We start from the raw sequence: 21,102 nt of genomic DNA, 5'->3' as shown, positions 1-21,102 counted from the left end.
ACAAGCACGTCCTCACACATGTATGCACAAAAAACAAGCCAGTCTATTACTACTTACATTTAAAAAGAGTAACAACCGAGGGCATCAAAAATATTATGAAAGGTTGTTTATTCCATACAGTCCAGCCGAGATAACCACGGTCACTCTTAGAGAGAACCCGATCAGACACCACACAGACAGGGCCGAGGCAGCTGGCTGTCTTCCTGTGAGGAGACACTGCACCAGTGTAATGCACACTGTACAGACAATAATCACAAAAATTAATATAATTCACTCAGATGACTCACTCATGTTTGTAATCAATTAATGCACCACCAAAATGCAGCTTTGAATGTTCCATAACAGCAGAAAAGAAAACGACTTAGAAAGGTTAGTTGTGATGCAGCACGTCTGTTTACATGCACCCTGATGAAAGTCATCAAAGAAAAGGAGTAAAATGAAATCAAACAAAGGTTATTTTCACCAAATAATTTATTAATCCATCATTTTGTTACAAGGTGGAGGACAATACTGATGTACTGTAGTTTAATACATTATTAGTACCACTCAGGATTTACACATGTCATTTTCTGTTATCACTGTTCAACAATCAGCTGGTCAGTCAGAGGACACGAAGGAAGTTTAATGTATGAAAATAACAAAAATACTAAAGTCGGGTTTTCAGCAGCAACTCTGAGATCCTTCAATCGTTTCATTTCTCTCAGTAAAAATATTTTGAGCTCTTTTTTTCCCTGTGATGTAGACTGATGGTTTTTAGTTTCTGTACAGTTTAATGTGAAAGCTGCAGGAGACAGAATAATAACATCTACACTCATCATTTCAACCCAGGGCAGTAAAAGGCATCGAGATCTGCTCAGACCCGTCACACACCGGAGAGTCAAAGCTGATAAATACTGTGAACCATCTTTGGTCTGGAACCTGTTTTGTTTTTAGAGGAAACAAATCTGCATTTAAAGATGTTCAGCTGACAAAAGAAGCTCAAATTATCACAGCGGTCTGTGCAGCTTTCAGGAACAAACACGTCTGTTGGGTCTGTGCTTCCACAGGCCCCGCTGGTGGAACATGTCAATGCAGAAAACACATTCTTCAGGTTTTATCTTCGTCTTTGTCACAATATGAATTATTTTCAATGCAGCTTTACCTTTTTTAAAAAAAACATCTCTTATTTAACACATACTTTATCAGATACACACCAATTTTTGACCTTCCTGTATCAGTTTACACCACATGGAAACATTAACTCTGACGTCCTGAACATAATCCAACATCAACGACTCCTGAAGTAAAATTTACTGTCAGTACAAACAGCTTTAGGTTGTCTGAACATAAAACTGGATGAATAAACAAACAAATGAACTACTTGTTTTGGTCACATGACCATCATGTGTAAAGTGTTTAAATGCATTAATCTCCACATTTAAACATGAAATCATCATATTTAGACGTCTCTCACACAGTCACTGAGTTTTCTCTGCAGCCGTTCAGCAGTCGAGAAAAACAAACAGGATCAAACCCAAACAACCAAATCTGAGTCATACAGGAAACTCTGGAGGTCAAAGGTCACTGTACAAAAGCCAACAGTCTTCACCGAGTTTGAGCTCCAAACCTGCGTATAAAACATCTAAACTGAACCTTCACAGAAGGTAAAACATTCACTCTGAATCTCTTTGAGCTGGAAAACATCTCTAAAGGCTAAATATTCATGAGGTCACCAATAACTGCTCTGTGCTGCACGCCGGAGTCTGATTTTCATAAACACACACAATTATCACACTGCTGCAGAGGTGTGTAACAGTAACACCTGTATGACCAGAGGGTGGAACAGCTCTTTGAAAGGAAAGCCACTGAGAAAAATTTTTTAAAAAACTACTTATTGATCCACATAATAACACACCTCCCGTCATGGAAAACGTTTCTCTTTAATTGCACTCATTTTGTATTTAACGCTGTAATTTTCTCTTTTCTCTTCACTCTAGCACAGACCTGAAAACATTTCAAAATAAACTAAACAATCAACAGAATGTGAATAAAAAGCTCCAAAACATCTGAGTCTAAAACATCTGCATACCGTACTCATCCTGCAGGCTTTGGGGTTGCACTTCAGTGCAATACCAATTTGTACCACAAGATGGCACACTGACTCAACTTGGGCAGGTAAGCCATAAAGGTTATGTTCTTTTTTAATAGTGGCCTGAAAAAGGAGAAATCCTCTACAGTAAATGGGATTCAGGCTGAAGAACTGCTCACCTGTGGTTTAATACACCTGTCTGTGTTTTCAGCAGCAATAAAACGGTCCCTAAACGCATCCTGTACTGATGCTGTAAAGTCTCAGCACACAGTAAGTACTGCACCTAAACCACAGCGGGTCTAAAGAACAATCTGTACAGTGAAACTATGAGGTTACATTTCTGTAAAGTAAACAAACTGATCTGAGTTCAGTGTTTTTGCTTTTTTGTGAATGAACAATAGAAAACTTTAAACTGAACTTCTGCAAGCAACATGTAAATAAACAAAAACACTGCTTTAAAAAAAAACCTCAAAGACTTTAAAAGGTCGATTATTTTTAGTTACTCAATTAATTAATCATTTTTTAAAATATCAAACCAGTTAGTAAAGTTTAAAAACCACACTGAGGAAAATATTTTAAAAATACAATGAAAGCATGAGTAACTGCAGACCTTTGCTTTAAGTTTTAAATAATGTCTGCCTGATTAGGTTCTTCTACACATAAAGTATATATAAATCAGCTTCTCTCTATAAGCTCAATGATAACTTATATTATTATGTTTTATGTCAATCTGCTAGCCTGTTAGCTTTAAGGGTTAAGCAGTACAACAATGATGTCACTGTTCCCTCATCAACATTTTTAGAATTATGCTCCAAAATCTAATCGTCTACTCCAAAAGAAGCGCCTGTCACAAAACATTATCATGTTGTGTACTCGTGCATCTAAGAACATTTGAATATCACAACCATCAAATTTTCATATTTTCTGTGTTCAGATTCATTACACATAAAGTCAAATATTGGAAGTTTTCAAACTGTAATGATTATTATTGGAGCCCAGGTTGCTTTGATGTGCGCTTCAGCTCATCTGTATTTCGGGTCGAGTGTTTCTCATATTTCTCTTCATGATTCTCCATTAATGCTTAGGTCAGGTGAGCTCAATGACCAATCAAGCTCAGAGAACAATGTGGTCATCAAACCATCAGAAATTCGGTGCATTTACAAACTTCTGGAACACGTTTTCCTCAAAGAACCTTTAAAGAAATCTAAAAGAAGCAGAAAACATGTGAAAATAATAAAAATATAAGGAAATCCAAGGACAGAAATCTCTCTTCATAACAAACAAAATAAACGATATTTGACTCTCAGTGTGCAGAACAGCTGCTGAAGATGAGGTTCAGTCTTCACCCGCCTCCATAACTTTATCTAAATGTGCTGTCAGACACTCAGACGAGGTACACTGTGTAGCTTAGATAAGACCTCAGTGAACTAAACATTACTGAACAGATGGCTGCTGGGTAGGAGGATTTTTAGGAAACCTTGTAGAGAAACTCTCAGACTTCCTCCTCTGAAAAATCAGATCAAACAGCATCTAGACTTTGCTCCCGGCCTGATGAGTAGATGACGTATATTTCTATATATTTACAGCAATAAGAATATTTTATACTCTTCAAAGCGCAAAAACTCTGCAAACAACAAAGTAATAAAGTGAAAGCAGCAGCAAAACAGTAAGTTAGTCGCCTCCAGCTATAAAAGCTCCAGAGGGGGAAGTGATCAGTTACAGGTAGTGTTTGTGTTTGTGTAGAGCTGAAATAAGTTTAGCTTCGACTTTTGAACTTCCACACGTGAACATGTTTGAAAGTCACTTTGAGAGTCAGGCTCGAGCTGCACACGTCAATAAATGAGCAGCCTAAAGAAATATTCCTCCTTTCATACATGACTGAGATCAACAGGCTTCCCTTTGTGACGGCGCTACTGAAGGTTCAGCTAAAATAAAGAACCACGTGTAAATCCAACACAGGCTTAAAGTCCAGTTTGCATTTTGTTGCTACAGACCTAAACTTTAATGGTGTAACTGCTGTTTGTGCTGGATGTTTCAAAGCTTTTATTTTGTTACGTATTTGCTGATGTTTGCTTCACTTTGAGGCCAGCAGGTGTTTGACACTCTGAGCCCGGTGATCTGCAGACCATGCAAGAGCACAGTTTATTATTAATTATCATTTATACCAAACGGAAGGGCCCGGGCATGAAAAATTAAGCAAACACAGGTTATTTCAAAGAAGGAATAAACATGTCAAGGCCATCCACCCATTTTCTGCTGCCTATCTGGGTCTAAGCTGAGTTCAGTCACCTTCTCCAGCTCATCTGGTTCTGCCCCGAGGCCTCCTCCCAGCTGTTTAAAGCCTGGTACAAAATTATCTTGCCTTCTATTAGTACTTTCCCTTTTCATAGCAGCTGTACTCCATATAACTCCCTTCATTAGATTTTACAAAGGCCCAAAGTTAGGATGTGTCTCCCTAAACTGATGGTACTGACTGTAGCTTACAGGCGTCACATCTGCTGAGTGAACTGTGTTTGTGAAGCATTTTTAATGGAAGTATGAGAGAATTAAATAAGTTATCTTACTATGAGGTACAACATGTCTGTGCTTCAGTTTTGAAATTCTAGTATCTTTAATTATTAGTCTGTTATGAGTCAAACTAGCAGAAATCTGAGCCTATTTATACATACGTTTTCCTCATTTATGGTGTGTTCCATAGTCAGTAGTTGGAGTAACTAGAACATGTCATGGTGGCTGTGTCCATCTTCTACATACAGTCTATATGCTACATGTGGCTCTTTGTTTTCTCGGAGCTGAATCCTCAGGCTGGGCTTCAAACTGGTACCAGCAGCATCATCTGAAACAACATGGCAGTGCTGAGTTTGGTCTGTTTTGTGGGACCGAGGCAGGAAAGACTGCAGGGCTGCTGCTGCTGTGAGGAATGTTAGAAAAAACACAAATCTGCATTTTTCTTGGTTCAAACAAACGTTTAGCGTCTGATTAAGTCAGCTGAGAGTTTCATGAACCCCGGAGCTTTAAAAAAAACAATTTATTTTCAGGTTCAATTTGTTTTTGCAGATTTATGTTTTTTACGCCAATCACAGGAAATATATCACAAAACAATACTGCAGAAAGTCACAGCAATTCAGAACAGCCATTTTTCTACTCTACTGAGACTATATGTCCCCACAGAAGGTAACAGTTAGAGAAGCGCTGTCTTTTAGTTTTTGGTTTCCTCCGGACAAACACGTATATTATTCACTCAAAATAAACTAATCGTCTCAGGCGTTTTAAACAAATACTCAGAGACAGAAGGTCCGTTTCTACGAGGCCACGATTCAGAGTATTCTGAACTGTGGATAACAACAAGTTTCACCAGCACACACGTTTGTCTCAGAAACACCACAGCAGATGAGTGGAAACTCAAAGTCTCGTTTTCCTGGAGGTCCTTCAGGTTGTGCGTGTCCAACGGGAGCCTCGCCTGTTTTTTACTCGACCTCTGTTTGAAACGTGTCGGCAGTTAAAAGAGTTTCAGAGCTTCTCACTGAGCTTCTTCTTTTCAGAGCAGCAGAAGGAACCAGCAGCTGTTTGCTTGGAAAGAGGCGCCCGTTGGATTCAACACACATTTTGGTTTAAGTCACGCTACTTTCATTGGCACTGACCTCGCACACGTCTTCCTCACACGCACCCCGACCCAACCCCAGACCGCCAAACATCACAGATCCCTGACCCTGGCTCTGGGAGACTGCCCCGAGGAGCGCCCCTGCAGCAGCGGCCATGTTGTTGCTCAGAGCGGCACTGCTGCTGTTACTCATGCTGCTGTTACCACCGCCACTTCCTGCGGCTGAGAGGCCGCCGTGCTGCGGGGACAACACTGACGTTCCTCCCCTCGCTCCACCTCCCAGGATGCCTCCCTGCCCACCCTCACCTGCAGACAGGAGGAGGTGAGGGGAGGAAATCAGATCTGGACCATCCTCACCTCCTCCTCCACCTCTCCTCCCTCCATCGCTGCCGCTTCCACCTTCGCCGCTCTCTCCCAGCCCGCTACGCCTCTCGCAGTGCGAGCGGTGCCTCATGAAGCTGTCGCGCCACATGAACTTCTTGCCGCAGCCGAGGCAGTCGTACGGCTTCAGGCCAGTGTGCGTCTTCATGTGCTCGGTGAGGTGATGCTTCATCTTGAACTTCTTGGCGCAGACGGGGCAGTGGAAGGGCCGCAGGTCCAGGTGCATGTTAATGTGGCGGTCCCTCATGCTCTTGTGGGTGAACGTCTTACCGCAGTGACACATGAACACTTTCCCTGAACCCCCAGAGCCGCCGCCACTGCTGCCGCCTCCACCTCCGATTCCTCCGCTCTCTGCGCCATCCACCCCCAAACCACCCTGCACCGACAGGTGAACCGCACCATGCTCCATACTGGGACCTTTGAAGGATGACCCTCCGATCATACCACCTGCCATCCCCAGAGGCGGCGCGCTAGCATCCAGCGGGAGTCCAGAGGCCTGGCTGTACAGCAGGATCTGGTTTCCCTGCATGTCCAGTGGGAAGAGCTGAGCCCGGGCCGAGGCTGCAGACTGAACCTGACCCAGCAGCGCCGAAACCGCCCGGTTAGCGTTCTGGTTCTGACCTGCAGCGCCATCGTGAAGGTGTTGCGCTAAAGTTTGGTCCATGAGACTTCCTTCAAACTTGAGGTAGTCCTCTGAAGACTGGCAGTAATCGACCTACAGACAGGAAACATATTAGAGGTTAAGATTATATAAAAATATCTGTTATTTGTAGAGCAGATGCACAAATGAAGAAAGGTTTCTGGTAAAAATGATGTTTTTTACACATTCTGGTTGCTGTACCTCAACTAAAGATAGAAATTTCTAAGTTAGAAATTCTTTGTGTGACGTTTTAGCGCCCTCTACTGGTCATATGCAAAACCACCACAGCACCAGTTTACAACAGGTCTGCGTCAATATTTCTACAAAGCAAACCACCCCTCAGCTACTGTCAGGATAATTAAAGCTGTAATCTGATTACACTACAGTTCCAGCTCACCTGTGAGTCCATGTCGTTGTCCGCTCTGCCCCCGAGCTTCGCCTGAAAGGCTCCTGACGTTCGAGATGTTGAAGTTGCTCCTTTCCCGCTCTCGTGCCAGCTCCATCTCCCTCTCATCCTCGTCCTCCTCGTCTTCTCCTCCTTCCTCCCCGGAGACCACGATCAGGTCGTCGTCCTCCATCCGTTCGGTTTTCACCACCACCCACTGCTTGCGAGGCATGATGCTGGGCTGGCTGTAGGTGGGACGCTTCTGCAGCGGTAACGCAGAGTCCTCTCCATCCTTTTATTGAGATATTTTACATTATGTACAGAAAACACAGGATACAAACAAACAAACTGTAAACACTAACTCGATTATTAAAGTTCAACTTTTCTTTCAAAATAAAAGCTCTTCATACAAATTAAAGGTCGACTATCTTCAGGTTGCTCAGACCTCACCTGATAGGATGAAACCCCAAAGCTGTCGCTGACCCCGACCTCCTGCTCTGACACTGAGCTCATCTTCTTCCTCCTCCCGCTGCCTCCTCCTCCTGTGCTTCCTCGTTTCCTTTGATGGTATAGCACCTCCTCCTCTTCCTCCTCGGCTTCATCTTCCTCCTCAATAAGGAAGGCTTCTTCGCCTCCTGATGGAGTGCAGTAGCTGGGGGTGTTGTTAGCCCCGCCTCCATCCCCAGAAGCCCCCGTTGCAGCCGCGCCACCTCCCCCAAAGCTGCTCCCGTCCCTGGGGCTGAAGTAGTTGGTGCTGCTGGGTGATTGGCTCTCGCTCACCGACGGGCGGCTGGGAGGCTGGGAGGCTCGCGGGGGTTCGTTAGACTCCCCAACCTGTACTTGACCAACACTTCCAGCACCAGCAGCTCCATTACCACCACCTGCTCCACCGTCACCATTGCTGCTGCTACAGCCGGAGTTGGCTGATCCTCCAGCTCCACTCGTTCCATCCTGCACAGCCCCACCTCCTCCACCTCCTCCGCTCCCTCCTGCCGCCGCGGCTCGGCCCTCCTTCAGCAGCTCCGTGCATTTGTCCACAATGTGCCACATCTGTAGGACGCTGCCCACTGTGAGGTAGTTGACGATGTCATCGCGGAGCATCCGGAGCTGACCCGTGTAGGCGCAGCTCAGCACGCTCTCAAACGCCAGCGGGTCCATCACTGCTGGGATGGAGACCGTGGACATGTTCTTCAGTAGTACCTGGAGGCAGATAGAGATCACAACATCACAGTAATGAAGCTTTTTCATTTTGTAACGATCCCTCGTGCCTCCTCCTCCTCTCCCTCGTCACACTGCAACATTACCCACATGGTCAGAGTCCAGCTCCGAGTTATTTTCTGGTGTACAGACAGTAAATCTGTCTGCCAGCCCCTCAGACAGGTAACAGGGGTCTGATGAAACCTCCCACCAGTTTCACTAAGCAGATATTTGGCAGATGACTGAGGCTCTCTCGAAAACCAATAATTACAGCATAAAAAAGCACAAGTAAAGTGTTTGTGTGAGGCTGCTGTCACACAGTAGGTCTTTATTATCTTCTAACTCTGAGCTCCCATATAATTAACCTGCGTGACTGTTCACATCTATTCTGTCTCGCCTCATTTATTCTGTTTTTCTGAGGTAGAAATAAGAAGCGACAGATGGCTTCAAACCCAGATTCACATTTTATGTCTCCAGCGTGTCAAAGACACAGATCTTGTGTTAGCAGAGAAAACTGGGAGAAAATGCAAACAAGCTACTGATTACACAACTGACTGAAAATGTCTGTAAGACCAACTAATCCTGTCACCTGTCTGTTTTTCTATAGGCAGTCTATGGTCTAAAGTTTTGCTCAGGCACAAACTGTGACAGCTATTCTCATTTAACGCTAATAAAGATCCAATAAAACTTCCAAAAGCTGAATGAGTGAGAGTCAGTGTGTTCATCCACCTGGTCGTGGAAGTAGGGCGAGGACGCAGCCAGGACGCAGCGGTGGGCCTTGAACACTTGTCCCTGGACGTGGATGGAGAGGTCGCAGAGGCTGCCATCCTCTCTCTGCCGGTTCAGGCTGTCCAGCACCGAGGTCTGAGCACTGGGGAAGCAAACCTGAACCACTGAGCCGCTGCTGCTGCTTCCCACCTCCATGGGCACAGACTGCATCTGTGAGGAAGAAAAACCTTCATGACTCCCACAGCCGGAGGTTAAACTCTGACTTTAGATTCATGGCAGTCCTTCCTGGTTTGTTCCTGCTGACTGGCAGGTTGTGCTGACGAGGCTGAGGCTTTAAATCTGAGGCTTTAAATTACACGAACAGTGAATCTATTCAAGTATGGAGGAAGCTCTTTGAATGGGTCACATGACTGCACCTCTCAGGTAATTAGGTATTAAATAAAATATCATGTTAAGAAAAACAGCAGTTCTATTTATAAAAACAACCGTGATTGCATTTTGCAGTTTATTGGGTTACTGGGTTGTTGGAACTAGAGCAGGACAACAGCCCTGCAACAAATCCCCACCTCGCTCACAGCAGAGGGTTCAGATCTTTCTATAAAACATTCACAGATGTGCTGAAACAATCAACAGTTATTTTCCATATAAACTAATCTTTTTTTTTATTTAGTTTCTTTCATTTTCATAAATATATAAAGAGAAGAGACTGAAAAATTACAGAAAAGCTGAAAATCCTCAGAGTGGAAACATAATTTTAGCTGTCTCTTCTTTAAAATTACACAAAATTAATGATTAAATAATTGTTACTGATGTAATTTCTCTCAATCAGTTAATCAACTAATTGCCAAATCTCTGATTAAATTTATGGTAATTTTAGAGGTGAAGGGCTTTAAACTCAACTATGCTGGATTTAAAACGAAGTGCATCACAGAGGAATGTGACTGTAGGTAATATAAATGCAAACTTGAAGATATTTATCAGTAATTAAGGTAAACTAACTAAAATGTGATAAAATGAGCATTTGTAACCTTTATAAAAGTTTTGGTAAAAATATTTATGGAAAACTTCAGGAATGACTGCTGATGGTGCTTATACAGCTCAGAGTAACTGCTGGTGCAGTCTTACATCATCACCTACACCTGTCAGTCTTTTCTGATGTAATGATATGCAGGCAGGTTATTCAAATAATAACTATAAATTTAACAGTGACGCACTTTCTTTGAACATCAGAAGTAATATTTTCCTTTAGTCTGACCTTTTTATTCCAAAAGTAATTACATTTAAATAACTTAAATGGAAAAAAATAATGTTACCTGAAAACTCAAAGCCATATGTTTCAGTTAAAATGGTTGAAGTTTATATATATAATCATGTTGAACTCATTGACGATGACAGAGACAGAGAAACTGACTCCATTAGAGATGTTAATGGTCAGAAAGGATTTGTATTTTACCTCAGAAACACTGGAAATCTGTCCCACCTGAGGCATTAAGGAAGCAGATAGCCTCAGTTGGAGGACAGTGACAGCCTGATTTTATCCGCCTGTCTGTGAAATCACTGACAGGCTGCACATCACACACAAACTAAACTTTGTTAATCCCAAAAGTTACAGCAGCCAAAAACCTTCAACACAACCTCTGACTGAACAGCTGCAACCAGAACAGCTCAATAACATAAACACGATTGAAACCAAAAACAAAACAAGGTAAAAACACAAAGTGAAACAAAAATAAATACTAGAGTTCAATAACAAACCTAAACGCCCAATTATAATCAGCTGCTCAGTTTATGCTGCACATCAAATATTTACTGTAGTTATGACAGTGACATCATCAGTGTCCGTCTGAACTTCACATTAAACTCGAGCAGCACATCTGTGCAGAGCCTCCTTCATTAAACTCATTAATGAATCATCAGAAACCCGCACAGTCCACGCCGGACATCACCGGCAGACTTTATGGGGAGAAAAAAAAAAAAAAAAATCAACAGCTGGACTGCACAGTTTAACTTTACCGCTACAAAAGCGAAGCTGCTGGTTGGAAATGCAGCTGTGCTCGTGGTGCAGATGTTTTTCCCCGGTGGCGGTCTTCCCGTTCAGACAGACAAACGGCGGCATCTGGAAAACCGTCAGAGCTCCGGACTCCAATCACAGCCGCACAGATGTGACGTTAGCCTGCTAGCTAGCCCAGCCGGGCCGCCGCCGCCGTTAAACTCACCGTTTTCAGTTGACACCTGAGCCCGTTACAGTCCGGCCTCTGACCGAGCGGAGGGCGGCGGGTCCTGCCGGTTCATCCAGGCCCTGAAGTTTGGGGAGCATTTTTGAGAAAAAGCTCCTCGCAGCTGATCTCCGCAGCAGCAGACAGCCACGCGTCGCCTTTAAGAGCGACCCAGACAGACGAGCCAGACTTCGGCCGACACAAAATAAACTAAAAAAACCCTGAAAACACTCAAACATGCTGCTCATACATCACTGCTGCTGAAAACCACCGTCTTACAAACAAACAACTAAATCTGACTGCAGGCTGGGTTTAAACTTTAACTATTTAAATACAACACATTAGAGAAGAAACTTTAAAAACAGTAAGGTTAATTTGAAAGAAAATAAGAATATGAAGTTCAAATTTACATTTTGTACTGGACACCGAAGAAACCTAAACCCTTACAGATACTTCTTACGTCGTGCCTTCACAGTATGGACCAGGACAAGAATGAGATCATGATTTAAAATTGATAACTTAATATTTAAAATACATAAATAGCTTGCCTAACTAATAAATAGATGAATAATCCTCAAGTAATATTTCATGAAGTAGAGGGAGTGTATTCTTTTTGGAGAAAACCATCTACTATCACACATCATGCTGTGTTTTACCTTGCACACAAATAACAATTTATCCTTTGCTGCAAGTGAAAATGGTATATACATGGTTATTATTTATCCATGTATAATAATTACAAACGTCACACATGATCATTAAAAAACCCTCATAATTACCATGTATAATTGTAAATATTCAGTGTTAATATTTGTAAAGATTAACATTAAGACTAGTCTGTGCATTCAAAGCAGTGATGGAAAAGTGTGGGAGATTTCCCCACACTCAGTGAAATGGCATCCAAGATGGCTTCATAATTTTAAGAAAGAAAAGAAAACACTTAAAAAAAAAACAAAACAAAACAGAAAAACAAAGCAGACGCAAAAGCCTTTAAATTTGGTTTTATTTGTAGAGTAAATGTAATAGCGTACATGTTAAATAAACATTTAATTTCCATGAAACATACTAATGATATGGCGGACAAGGAAACAGGTAAAAGAAAACTAAAAATCAGTAAAAGTGATGTAGACTTGTAAAATAGCCAGTATACAGTATATACAAACATAATCTAACATTGGTGAAAACACTCAATGTTACCGTCATTCATTTCCAACAGCAGGTAAACACAAGAGTTACACTAAACAAAACTCACTAATTTCTGAGTTTACCTCTCACTTCACACTAAAATAGCTGCTTTGAAAAGTCACTAAACACTGACGCCCTGCTTTCAAAGCACAAATATAAAATATAGTGAGGAACGGCCCACTGAAAACCTTAAATGTGTGAAATCTGCAGTTAAATCAATAATCTTTTTTTTTTTTTCCTTTTTCTTTTTATTGAAATGCACAGCAACTCCTTCTGTGGCGAAGCTAGCATTACTACACACAACTACAGATATATGGAAGGTTTCAAGCATTTTAGATTCAGACAAGTTGTTTGAAGTACTAATTAGAAGAAACTGAATTTTTACATGTATAGATACTCTGTGAGCATGTCATGACAAACTCAGCGAGTGTGGAAACCTGAGATGAACCTAAAAAGTAGAAAACTCAGGACTTTGCTAATAATTTTCTACTTTTTGTTGGCTGTCGCTGTCCCGATGACGCAGTCGTTCACCTGTGGGAGAGAAAACAAAACAAAATTGTCAAAAATGTTAAATTTACAGTGAAACTTCAAATCCCTGTACACTTAAGTTTACAGTATAAATACCACTTAATCCCTACCCTGTAAACTGACATGTAACTCTAGGAATCACTCATTTCATCCACTTTTGCCACCATTTTTCACATTAATTAGAAGAAAAAAAATAAATGAATCAATAGCTCAAAGAAATTCCACTGCAGACGAGTTTCCCCAAAGCTGCAAAGCAAACCACGCACATGGTGCAGGCCACTTCTGTGGGCTCTCAGGGATTTACGTGACTAGTCGACTAATTGTCACTAGTCTGTATCAGACTTTCTAGTTGTTCAATCTAATTGTTAAAATTTTAATTGATACCCAATGCTGGTACATTGTGTTCTAAATGTTAGGCAGCCATTTGCCACCAGATGGCGCACTGTTGTTGAGAAACACCATAAATCTATTAATCTACCCTGATCTTCTTGTTAACACTGAGATCGCAGATACACACGGAGGAATGAGCTTTCTCTGACAGGTGGATAACCTCTCCTTTAGGAGAGCAGTTAAGTCAATGGGGGAGGGGCTCAGAGTAGAGTCACTACTCCTTCACACCAAAAGGAGGCAGCTATGGCTGTCACCTCCTGGGCAAGGTGTTCCAGCTGGGCACGTCCTACCGGGAGGAGGCCCCAGCGTCCCAGGTCATGCTAGACAGTTTACATCTATCAGCTGTGGTCCTTCCTGCTGACCCCACAACCTGACTAGAAAACAGCTGTATAATTTATGACTTTGTTACTAAATTTCTGTTTTTATTGAAGAGGTTGTCATGAATTTTCAGCAGCCTGAATTATTCTTAACGCACAGCACAACGCGCCACACTCAGTCGTAGTTTTAGATTCTCAAATGATTTCATCATATTTAAATAGTACATGAACATCTTTTGTAGTAACGTGTTTTCAATTGTATTTAACAGAATGTGATAAATGGTTTAAGATACCTCTGGTACTAGTTTGACAGTTTCCATTAGGCGGTTCTGAAAATTTATATCTGAATGTTCCTTGGTTTTGCATTAGTTGGTTAGTCTAATTATTTCCCCCTTCGATTAGTCGACTAGTAAATAAGTCGCCAGGAACATCCCCACTCTTCAGACAAAACGTGGGTATGAATTACATACCAAGGTATTAAAATGGATATGGAGTATGGCTTTGGTTTACCATAAGCAGCTAATGTAAGGACATCATTAATGTACCCTTCCAGTGAACACTGGAAACAAGACTGCACTGACCTTGCTGGCAAACCTCAATGAGTTCAGAGTTTCCCCAAAGCTGTCGGGCTCCGGAGCGATGTTAACAAACATCAAGCTGGAAATAAAAGCATCAAAAATTAGTGCTAAAGAGTAACAAACAGTCACAATCTGAAATGATGAGATCAAACCCTCAGTTAAATATTTATTGGGGATAAATTCCTTCAGTTTTATGTATCACCATATAAAGATTTGTGATGTCAACAAACTCACGTTTTGCTGTTTCCCCCCAAACATCCCTGCAGGAGGTAGGTGAGCTTCGAGTTCCTGTAGGGAACGTAACTCTCCTGAAACACAAAAGCCAAAAAATTATTAATACTGTAAACATAAAGAAAGCAGGTATGACATCCAAGACTAAAGAAACCGCAGCTGCAGACCTTGTTGGCCAGAGCGGCGATAACGATGCCCAGGTTGGACAGCGAGCCGTTGATGGCGGTCATCTCTTTGAAACGGTCACCCTGATGGCGGTCATCTCTTTGCCAGCCGTCCACCAGGCACAGAGTGGCTGAGACTGGCTCTTCACACACACACTCACTGCCACACCACACACACACACAGGCACACACACACACACACACACACACACACACACACACACACACACACACACACACACACACACACACACACACACACACACACACACAGTGATCACACACACACACACACACACACACACACACACACACACACACACACACACACACACACACACACACACAGAGAAAAGCAGCTCTTATAGGAAGCAGTGATCTGGTTTTCCTTCCATTAAATGTAATCTTAATACTCAAACACGATAATAACGTTTGAGTCATCAGAGCAGATTTTGCACTGGTTACAGTAACAATAACTAACCAGACTCAATATTAGAGATCCAAAAAGAAGAAACCACATTACTGATGCTGGTACTTCCAGTGGGATTATACTCACATTTGCACTTGACATCCCTGCCGGCATTGACTCCCTCAATATCCAGCTGGAAGACTGAGTGGGAGCGAGAGGAGCGGTCATTCTGGGCTGTCTGGGCAGTGGAGCGATTCTGATTGGCCAAAGCAATCAGACCGAGAACCTGAGAGGACGAGGGAACGTTTTAAAACATATAGAGCATTGCAAATACATAAAATTTTATCAAAGTTTGGTAGCAATTTGTCAGCAGATTTAAAATGAATTTTGTTCCGAGCTACAGATGTCTGTCTGCTGTACCTGATCCTCATTGATGACCCGCTCATAGGTGAGATTGGTGATTGTCACTTCGTTGCTGGCTGTCTTGCGGATCTCGTGCTCAGGTCTCTTGCTGGACTTGCCGGTGTACAGAAGATCCCTCAGGGTCTCATTGTAGATTTCGACAAAGCTCGCTGTGAACGTGAACTGAAATAAAAACTAAAATGAGCACATTCCCTCATAAAAGCACCGCGAGAGCACATAGCAGACAGCAGTGTGAAATCCCTCTGACACTGAGGAGAGAAGCAATTTAACACCAATGTGAAACTTTTGTGGCTAAAAGAAGAAAAGCACAACATTAACAGTGCGGATTAATCATAAAAGTTCCACTCATATCTGTACGCTCAAAATCATCTTTGGTGCTTAAGGAAATATGGTCGACTGTGGTAGAAAAGCAGTCTGGTCCTGAACAACCTGTAACACTTACTACTCAAGTCTTTCAGATAGTCTGCAGTTTAAAAGCTGCTGCTGCTCTACCAGCGTGTAAAACTAAACCTGTATAATTACTACCACTGCACTTCTCTTTAGACATTCAAACATGAACCAAACCAACCTCCCAGCCTTGTTCTCCCAGTTTTCCTGCAGCTTTAAAGATCTGTTGCACAGCTCTGGGAATGACACCTCTGGTCTCGTCAAACTCGTCCCCCTCCATGGTGTACGTCTTTCCACTTCCGGTCTGACCGTAGGCAAAGCAGCAGACATTGTAGCCGTCCAGTGCTGACTGCACCAGCAGGGAGATTTCCTCAAAGACCTGAAGATAAAGACAAATTTAGGACTTTCCTCCACGCACAAGAGGGGACCACAAAATGAAAAACCGTTTATTCTTTGATATACTGTAAAATGTGATATTCACCTCCTGCTGAGAGGTCCGGGGACCAAACACACGGTCGAAGCTGAAGTTGTAATTCTTCTGAGTGTCTGCAGTTTTGCCCGTGTGAGACTGAAAAGCACAAAAACTCAGTTCAGTTGGTTGTTTGTGATTTGTTTACACAACTCCAAGCAGAAAGCTTGCTTCCTCTTTGTTAAGCACATCCACACTGACACTGAGTTACACATGTTAACTCACACAGAAATCAAATTCTCTACAGCTAATAGTTTCTTTAAACATGCATTAAGCGGTCCTCATTCTTACCTCCTCGGTTTTAGCCAGCGTTATCGCTTTATTGTCACTTGTGGCGAGTTGTATATGCTTGGGAAGGCCTCCACCTACCAGAGGACGCACTCTGCAGAACACTCTGATATTGCCCTGCAAGAGATACAAGAGTGAGACTGAAACTTAATGTTTTATTGGTTGCAGTAAAATCCAAAGGATGATTTGACAAATGTGACCAGCACACATAAAAAAATTATCAAAGAACAGAGCAAATTTTCATATATTATTTATCAGAGTCAGTATGGATTTGAAGAACAATTTGTGCACATGAACAGGCACTTTTAATGGTAACAGAGGCAAACTTGCCTTGAGCTCTTGTATGGTGTTGTGGAGCCGTCTGCGCTCCATCTCTCCAGCATAAATTTCATCCTTCTGCTGTGCCACAGTTTCTTTCAGAGACCGGACCTCCTCCTCAGAGTCTCTGAGGTTTGCCTGCACACGGGCCAGAGTCGACTCCTGCACAGAGAGCTTCATCTGGAGCAGAAAGAACAACAAATTATATTAAGGTTTGGCAGGTCGGCCCATCTGTACATTTATCTAGTGATAAAAAACAAGCACGACTATTCTCAGCTGCTGTTCAGTCAATCTTTTACCTTCAGAGTCTGCAGCTCCGTTTCTTGGCTGTCTCGGAGAGTCTCCATCACTTTGTATTTCCCCTCCAAGTTGGTGAGCTCCTTCTGAAGAAAGTTCTTATCACTCAAGACTTTCTCCAGCTCATCCTGGACTCCTGCCAACACCTGCAGCTTCCTCTCATACTCCCTAAAAATCCCAGAAGATAAAAGCAAAGTGAAGTTGTCAGTGATTAACATGACAATTTCAGGAGTAAAATTCCTAATTGAACTTTTATTTTCCAAATGAAACAGCCCTCATACCCGATCTGGCTCCTCTGTATCTGAAGCTCCTTCTCCACTTGCACCATTTTTCTTTGGCTCTGGGACACCGAGTCTTGGAGAACCTCATTTTCCTGATTCAGAGTCTTAACTTTCATCTGGTAGTTACGGACCTTATCCTCCATGTCGCTGACCTTGCCCTTCAGATCCCAAGGGTTTCGTTTTTGTGTTCCACCTGTACACAAAAGCAACGTTTTCAATTTGGTTTTTTCGGTCTGTTAAGAAAAACTATTCTACAGAAGCAACCTTTAAGCATCAAATGCATAAAGATGAACCAGTGACGGCTGAATTCCATTTAGGTGCTTCATGTTTATGGTCGTGCTTGTACAAACTCACTCAGAATTGTGGCTTATTTCAAATTTTTGGGACCATTATTTCACACTTTGAAACAACATTTTCAAATGCATTTAAAATTTATGGAGGGTTATTAACAAATTGAAGCCCCAAAATATTAACATTTGGTTGTCAGAAGAAAAGAATCAACCAGAAATAATTTCTCACCTGTTTTTGTGCCGGTGGACACAACAGGTTGCTTCATGTTGCCTCCCTTTGCTGCAGCTGAAGCTACAGACTGCTTAATGACACCTAAACAATAAATAGATGCATTAAATGATCACATGTTCATCTGGAACTAAGCTACGTACAAGATATGACACTGTCCATTAACAGTGCTCCAGATGAAGGTTTGTGACCACAACGTCTGAAGTCCCGACACACACTTAGTGTTTCTTACCTCTAGACGGAGCCGCAGCTACAGTGGCAGCTCCTGCAGCTCTGAGTGGCCTAGCTGTGTTGGAGAGAGTGAAACAAAGAAGTACATATTTTTATCAAAATGATAAGAGGACAGAAGCACAACATACAATGTGAAAACGTATTTTACTCAATGATTTTTGAGATAAAGTTAATGCCGTTTTACTTTTTGACTGGTTTAGTGTGGGGACAGCCTCTTAATGAAGTGCTTTACTGAGATAAAGTAGTTCTCCAACATAAACCAGTTTAGTTTGGAGTAAATCAAAAAGATTTCAACACTCGGGATTGAGAAGTTACTTACAGAGAGGTGCTCGGGTTGCTGCAAGAGCAGGTCGCTTGGTACCAATGACTGTAGCCGCTGGTTTAACCAGATCTGCATCCTTACGGAGTCTCTTCTGCAAAACAAAGACACCATTAGCATACAGTGAGAACAAGTCTGACCCCGAAACCCGAGTCACACAAAAGCCATCACATGGGATAAATGTCCCAGAAGACACAGAAGAGCTTCCATGTTGAAGTACCACAACAAGAACTCCTTTATAACACAAACCCTGCAGCTGCTGTATTGCAACAATAAGAAGAAATTTAGTTTACTGTCTAAACCTTTTCAGGCAAAGTAACATGGCCAGCTGGGGTTTACTAGCCTTCTAAGATACCTGCATGTGCATGTGAGGATGGCTCACCTCCTGCAAAAATTAAACTCACAAATACTTAACAGTAATCTAAAAGTCAGACAGTAGCAGTAAAAAGGTAAATAGAAAGGTTTACACAGACCTGTGCAGGTGCCAAGTCCTGGGCGTTCTCCGCGCTGCTGCACGCGAGTACCCTCTTACTTGACATTACTGGCAGGCGGGACATGCTCTGTTGTGGGCTAAGAGGTAAATTATTGTTAAAAACACATACAAAGAAAAAAAAAAAAAACTTGTTTATTTCTTCATCATGAACAGCCACAGATTTTGTATATAAACCATTATTCTTAAATTGGGCCTTTAGTGGTTGACTACAGCTATATGCAAGGCAGATCTGTATATAGTAATGGCAGAAATCTGCCTTTTCACACATTGTTTGGACACCAAAAATGTGTAAAACCCTGTCATGATATTTAAGTTGTACTTTTTCCCCTAATAATAAACCCAAAGCAATTTAGTAGTAATGTAGTAATTTCTCGTGTTACCCGAGTTGCAGTTGTATTTACCATTAAGCACACCAAGAACAACAACAGTCACTTGCATATCATGTGCCACATTTATTTTGACAAGACAGTAACGACGTGGTAAAGCCAAGTTTTATTAAGTAGCTGTTAAAATAACGTTGGCGTCTCAGATTCGACTTGGGTGTACTAATAATCAATACAATGGAGACAAACTAGGGTGTTGCACGGTGATCCACACCTGCTTGGATATAACACTCATATAAAACTGCCTGCTAATAATGAAAATCAATCACACGAAAACGTGATATTTACGTTTACAGTGCAAATCCCACGATTTAGCGTTAACTCAGCTTAGATAAACTTTTAATAGACCCCGATAAGAGAGGTCCGACTTTAGTAACTTACCGAGTATGATGTGAGCCTAAACAAAGCCACTGTGTCCACAGTTTTTAGCACTTACATTAACCAAACTTAACCTGCGTAGTTATCGAGTTAATCCAAGATAGAAAATCTTACTGGGACACGCTAAATTTTAAATCAGCTTCGATTAAATTACCAAAAGACATTAAACCCGTTCTTATGATCGCTAACGTTGACGGCAGATACCCTTAATATGAAAAGGAACTGCTACATTAAATTACAAAACTTCACTCTTACGGTTTAAATCGAGCTCCGCAACACAAACTGCAGATTAAAACACATACTTCAATGTAATTTATGAAACAATTACCTTAAAAACAATTTCTGTGTCCGCGGGATCTCCGTCCTCGACCGTTTAAATTTGAATTGAACTACCTTGGTGAGCGTCTTGCCGTGATTGGCCGAGATAGCCCAAACCCCGCCCCCATACGTGTGTATGCTTGTTTTGTCTTTCGGAGTTTTCTGCTTGGGCGGGATATACACTGTTTGCATACTTGTCTCCAGTGCTAAAGGCCAAATTCTAACTGACTTATGATCAAACGAAACCCATTTTATTGGTCATTTATACATTTTATTCACTCAGTTAAAAAAAAGTCGTATAATTTTATTATATACGAATCGCTTTCTTTTTCAAATATATTGATTAAAAAATATATATAATTGTTGTAATCCATAATTTTTTTTAAGCTACATTGTTTAAAATAAACATCATACGGTGGCCTGGAGGTGCAAAAAAACGCGCATTGACTTATAATTCTTATCATTTCTATTCCAAAGCTTAAAATTCAGAAACGCCTGAAAGAAGTAGTGTAAAACATTAAATTACTGTCATGGTTTGGTATGGTGTTCTATGTTGACTGAAATATAATCTGTTCTTTTTAATTGTTTTGATAAATAATGTTTGTGACAGAAACCTTTGGATTGCTTCTGTTAAGACAACACACACACACACACACACACACTAAAAATCCATGTGCCATTTGTATATGCTTTCCTAGGAAAAGCATTGTTTTTCTACAAATGGAGCTAAAAGAAACACATCACATTGTAGGTCTTGGTGTAGACAGTCTTCTAACCATGCGAATCCTTTTCATATGATTGCTAAGCCTTTTCTAATACCCTTTTCTCCATTTCATTGCAGCATAGTCCACTGCAATTTCCAAACCACATGGGGATGGTAGAATCACAGATTCCCTGAACTTGAATCAAAAATTCAAGTTCATTACTTTTGAGAAAAAACACCCCCGTGATCTTTACCCTGGGTATCTAGGATGAAACA

At 41.7% G+C, this 21,102-nt stretch overlaps 2 protein-coding genes across 3 annotated transcripts; both read right to left on the bottom strand.

Moving 5' to 3' along the window:
- Positions 1-2,603: 2,603 nt before the first annotated feature.
- Positions 2,604-11,362, bottom strand: zbtb22b (zinc finger and BTB domain containing 22b). The gene is given in 7 exon segments (XM_039605262.1): positions 2,604-4,904; positions 5,710-6,765; positions 7,088-7,123; positions 7,125-7,367; positions 7,526-8,275; positions 9,002-9,211; positions 11,218-11,362. Coding segments are annotated over 6 exon segments (2,319 nt in total). The 5' UTR covers positions 11,218-11,362; the 3' UTR covers positions 2,604-4,880.
- An 841-nt stretch (positions 11,363-12,203) lies between these two features.
- Positions 12,204-20,342, bottom strand: kifc1 (kinesin family member C1). 2 transcript variants are annotated; one of them, XM_039605072.1, is made up of 17 exons: positions 20,134-20,342; positions 19,025-19,121; positions 18,552-18,645; positions 18,234-18,287; positions 18,002-18,085; positions 17,483-17,675; positions 17,204-17,369; positions 16,917-17,084; positions 16,590-16,703; positions 16,311-16,397; positions 16,011-16,208; positions 15,440-15,604; positions 15,167-15,305; positions 14,614-14,741; positions 14,450-14,523; positions 14,219-14,294; positions 12,204-12,933 (listed from the first exon to the last, which is right to left on the bottom strand). In XM_039605072.1, the coding sequence occupies exons 1-17, from the start codon at positions 20,313-20,315 to the stop codon at positions 12,889-12,891; spliced, it is 2,064 nt and encodes a 687-aa protein (XP_039461006.1). In that variant the 5' UTR covers positions 20,316-20,342; the 3' UTR covers positions 12,204-12,888. The 2 variants fall into 2 exon arrangements, with proteins under 2 accessions (XP_039461006.1, XP_039461007.1); XM_039605073.1 differs by lacking the exon at positions 20,134-20,342 and adding an exon at positions 19,809-19,982.
- Between the last annotated feature and the right edge of the window lie 760 nt (positions 20,343-21,102).

The sequence above is a fragment of the Oreochromis aureus genome, linkage group 22, assembly GCF_013358895.1.
Source record: "Oreochromis aureus strain Israel breed Guangdong linkage group 22, ZZ_aureus, whole genome shotgun sequence".
In the NCBI taxonomy this organism is placed as follows: Eukaryota; Metazoa; Chordata; class Actinopteri; order Cichliformes; family Cichlidae; genus Oreochromis; species Oreochromis aureus.
The sequence above is the reverse complement of the archived record's forward strand: the minus strand, read 5'-3'. Positions and strand labels throughout refer to the sequence as shown.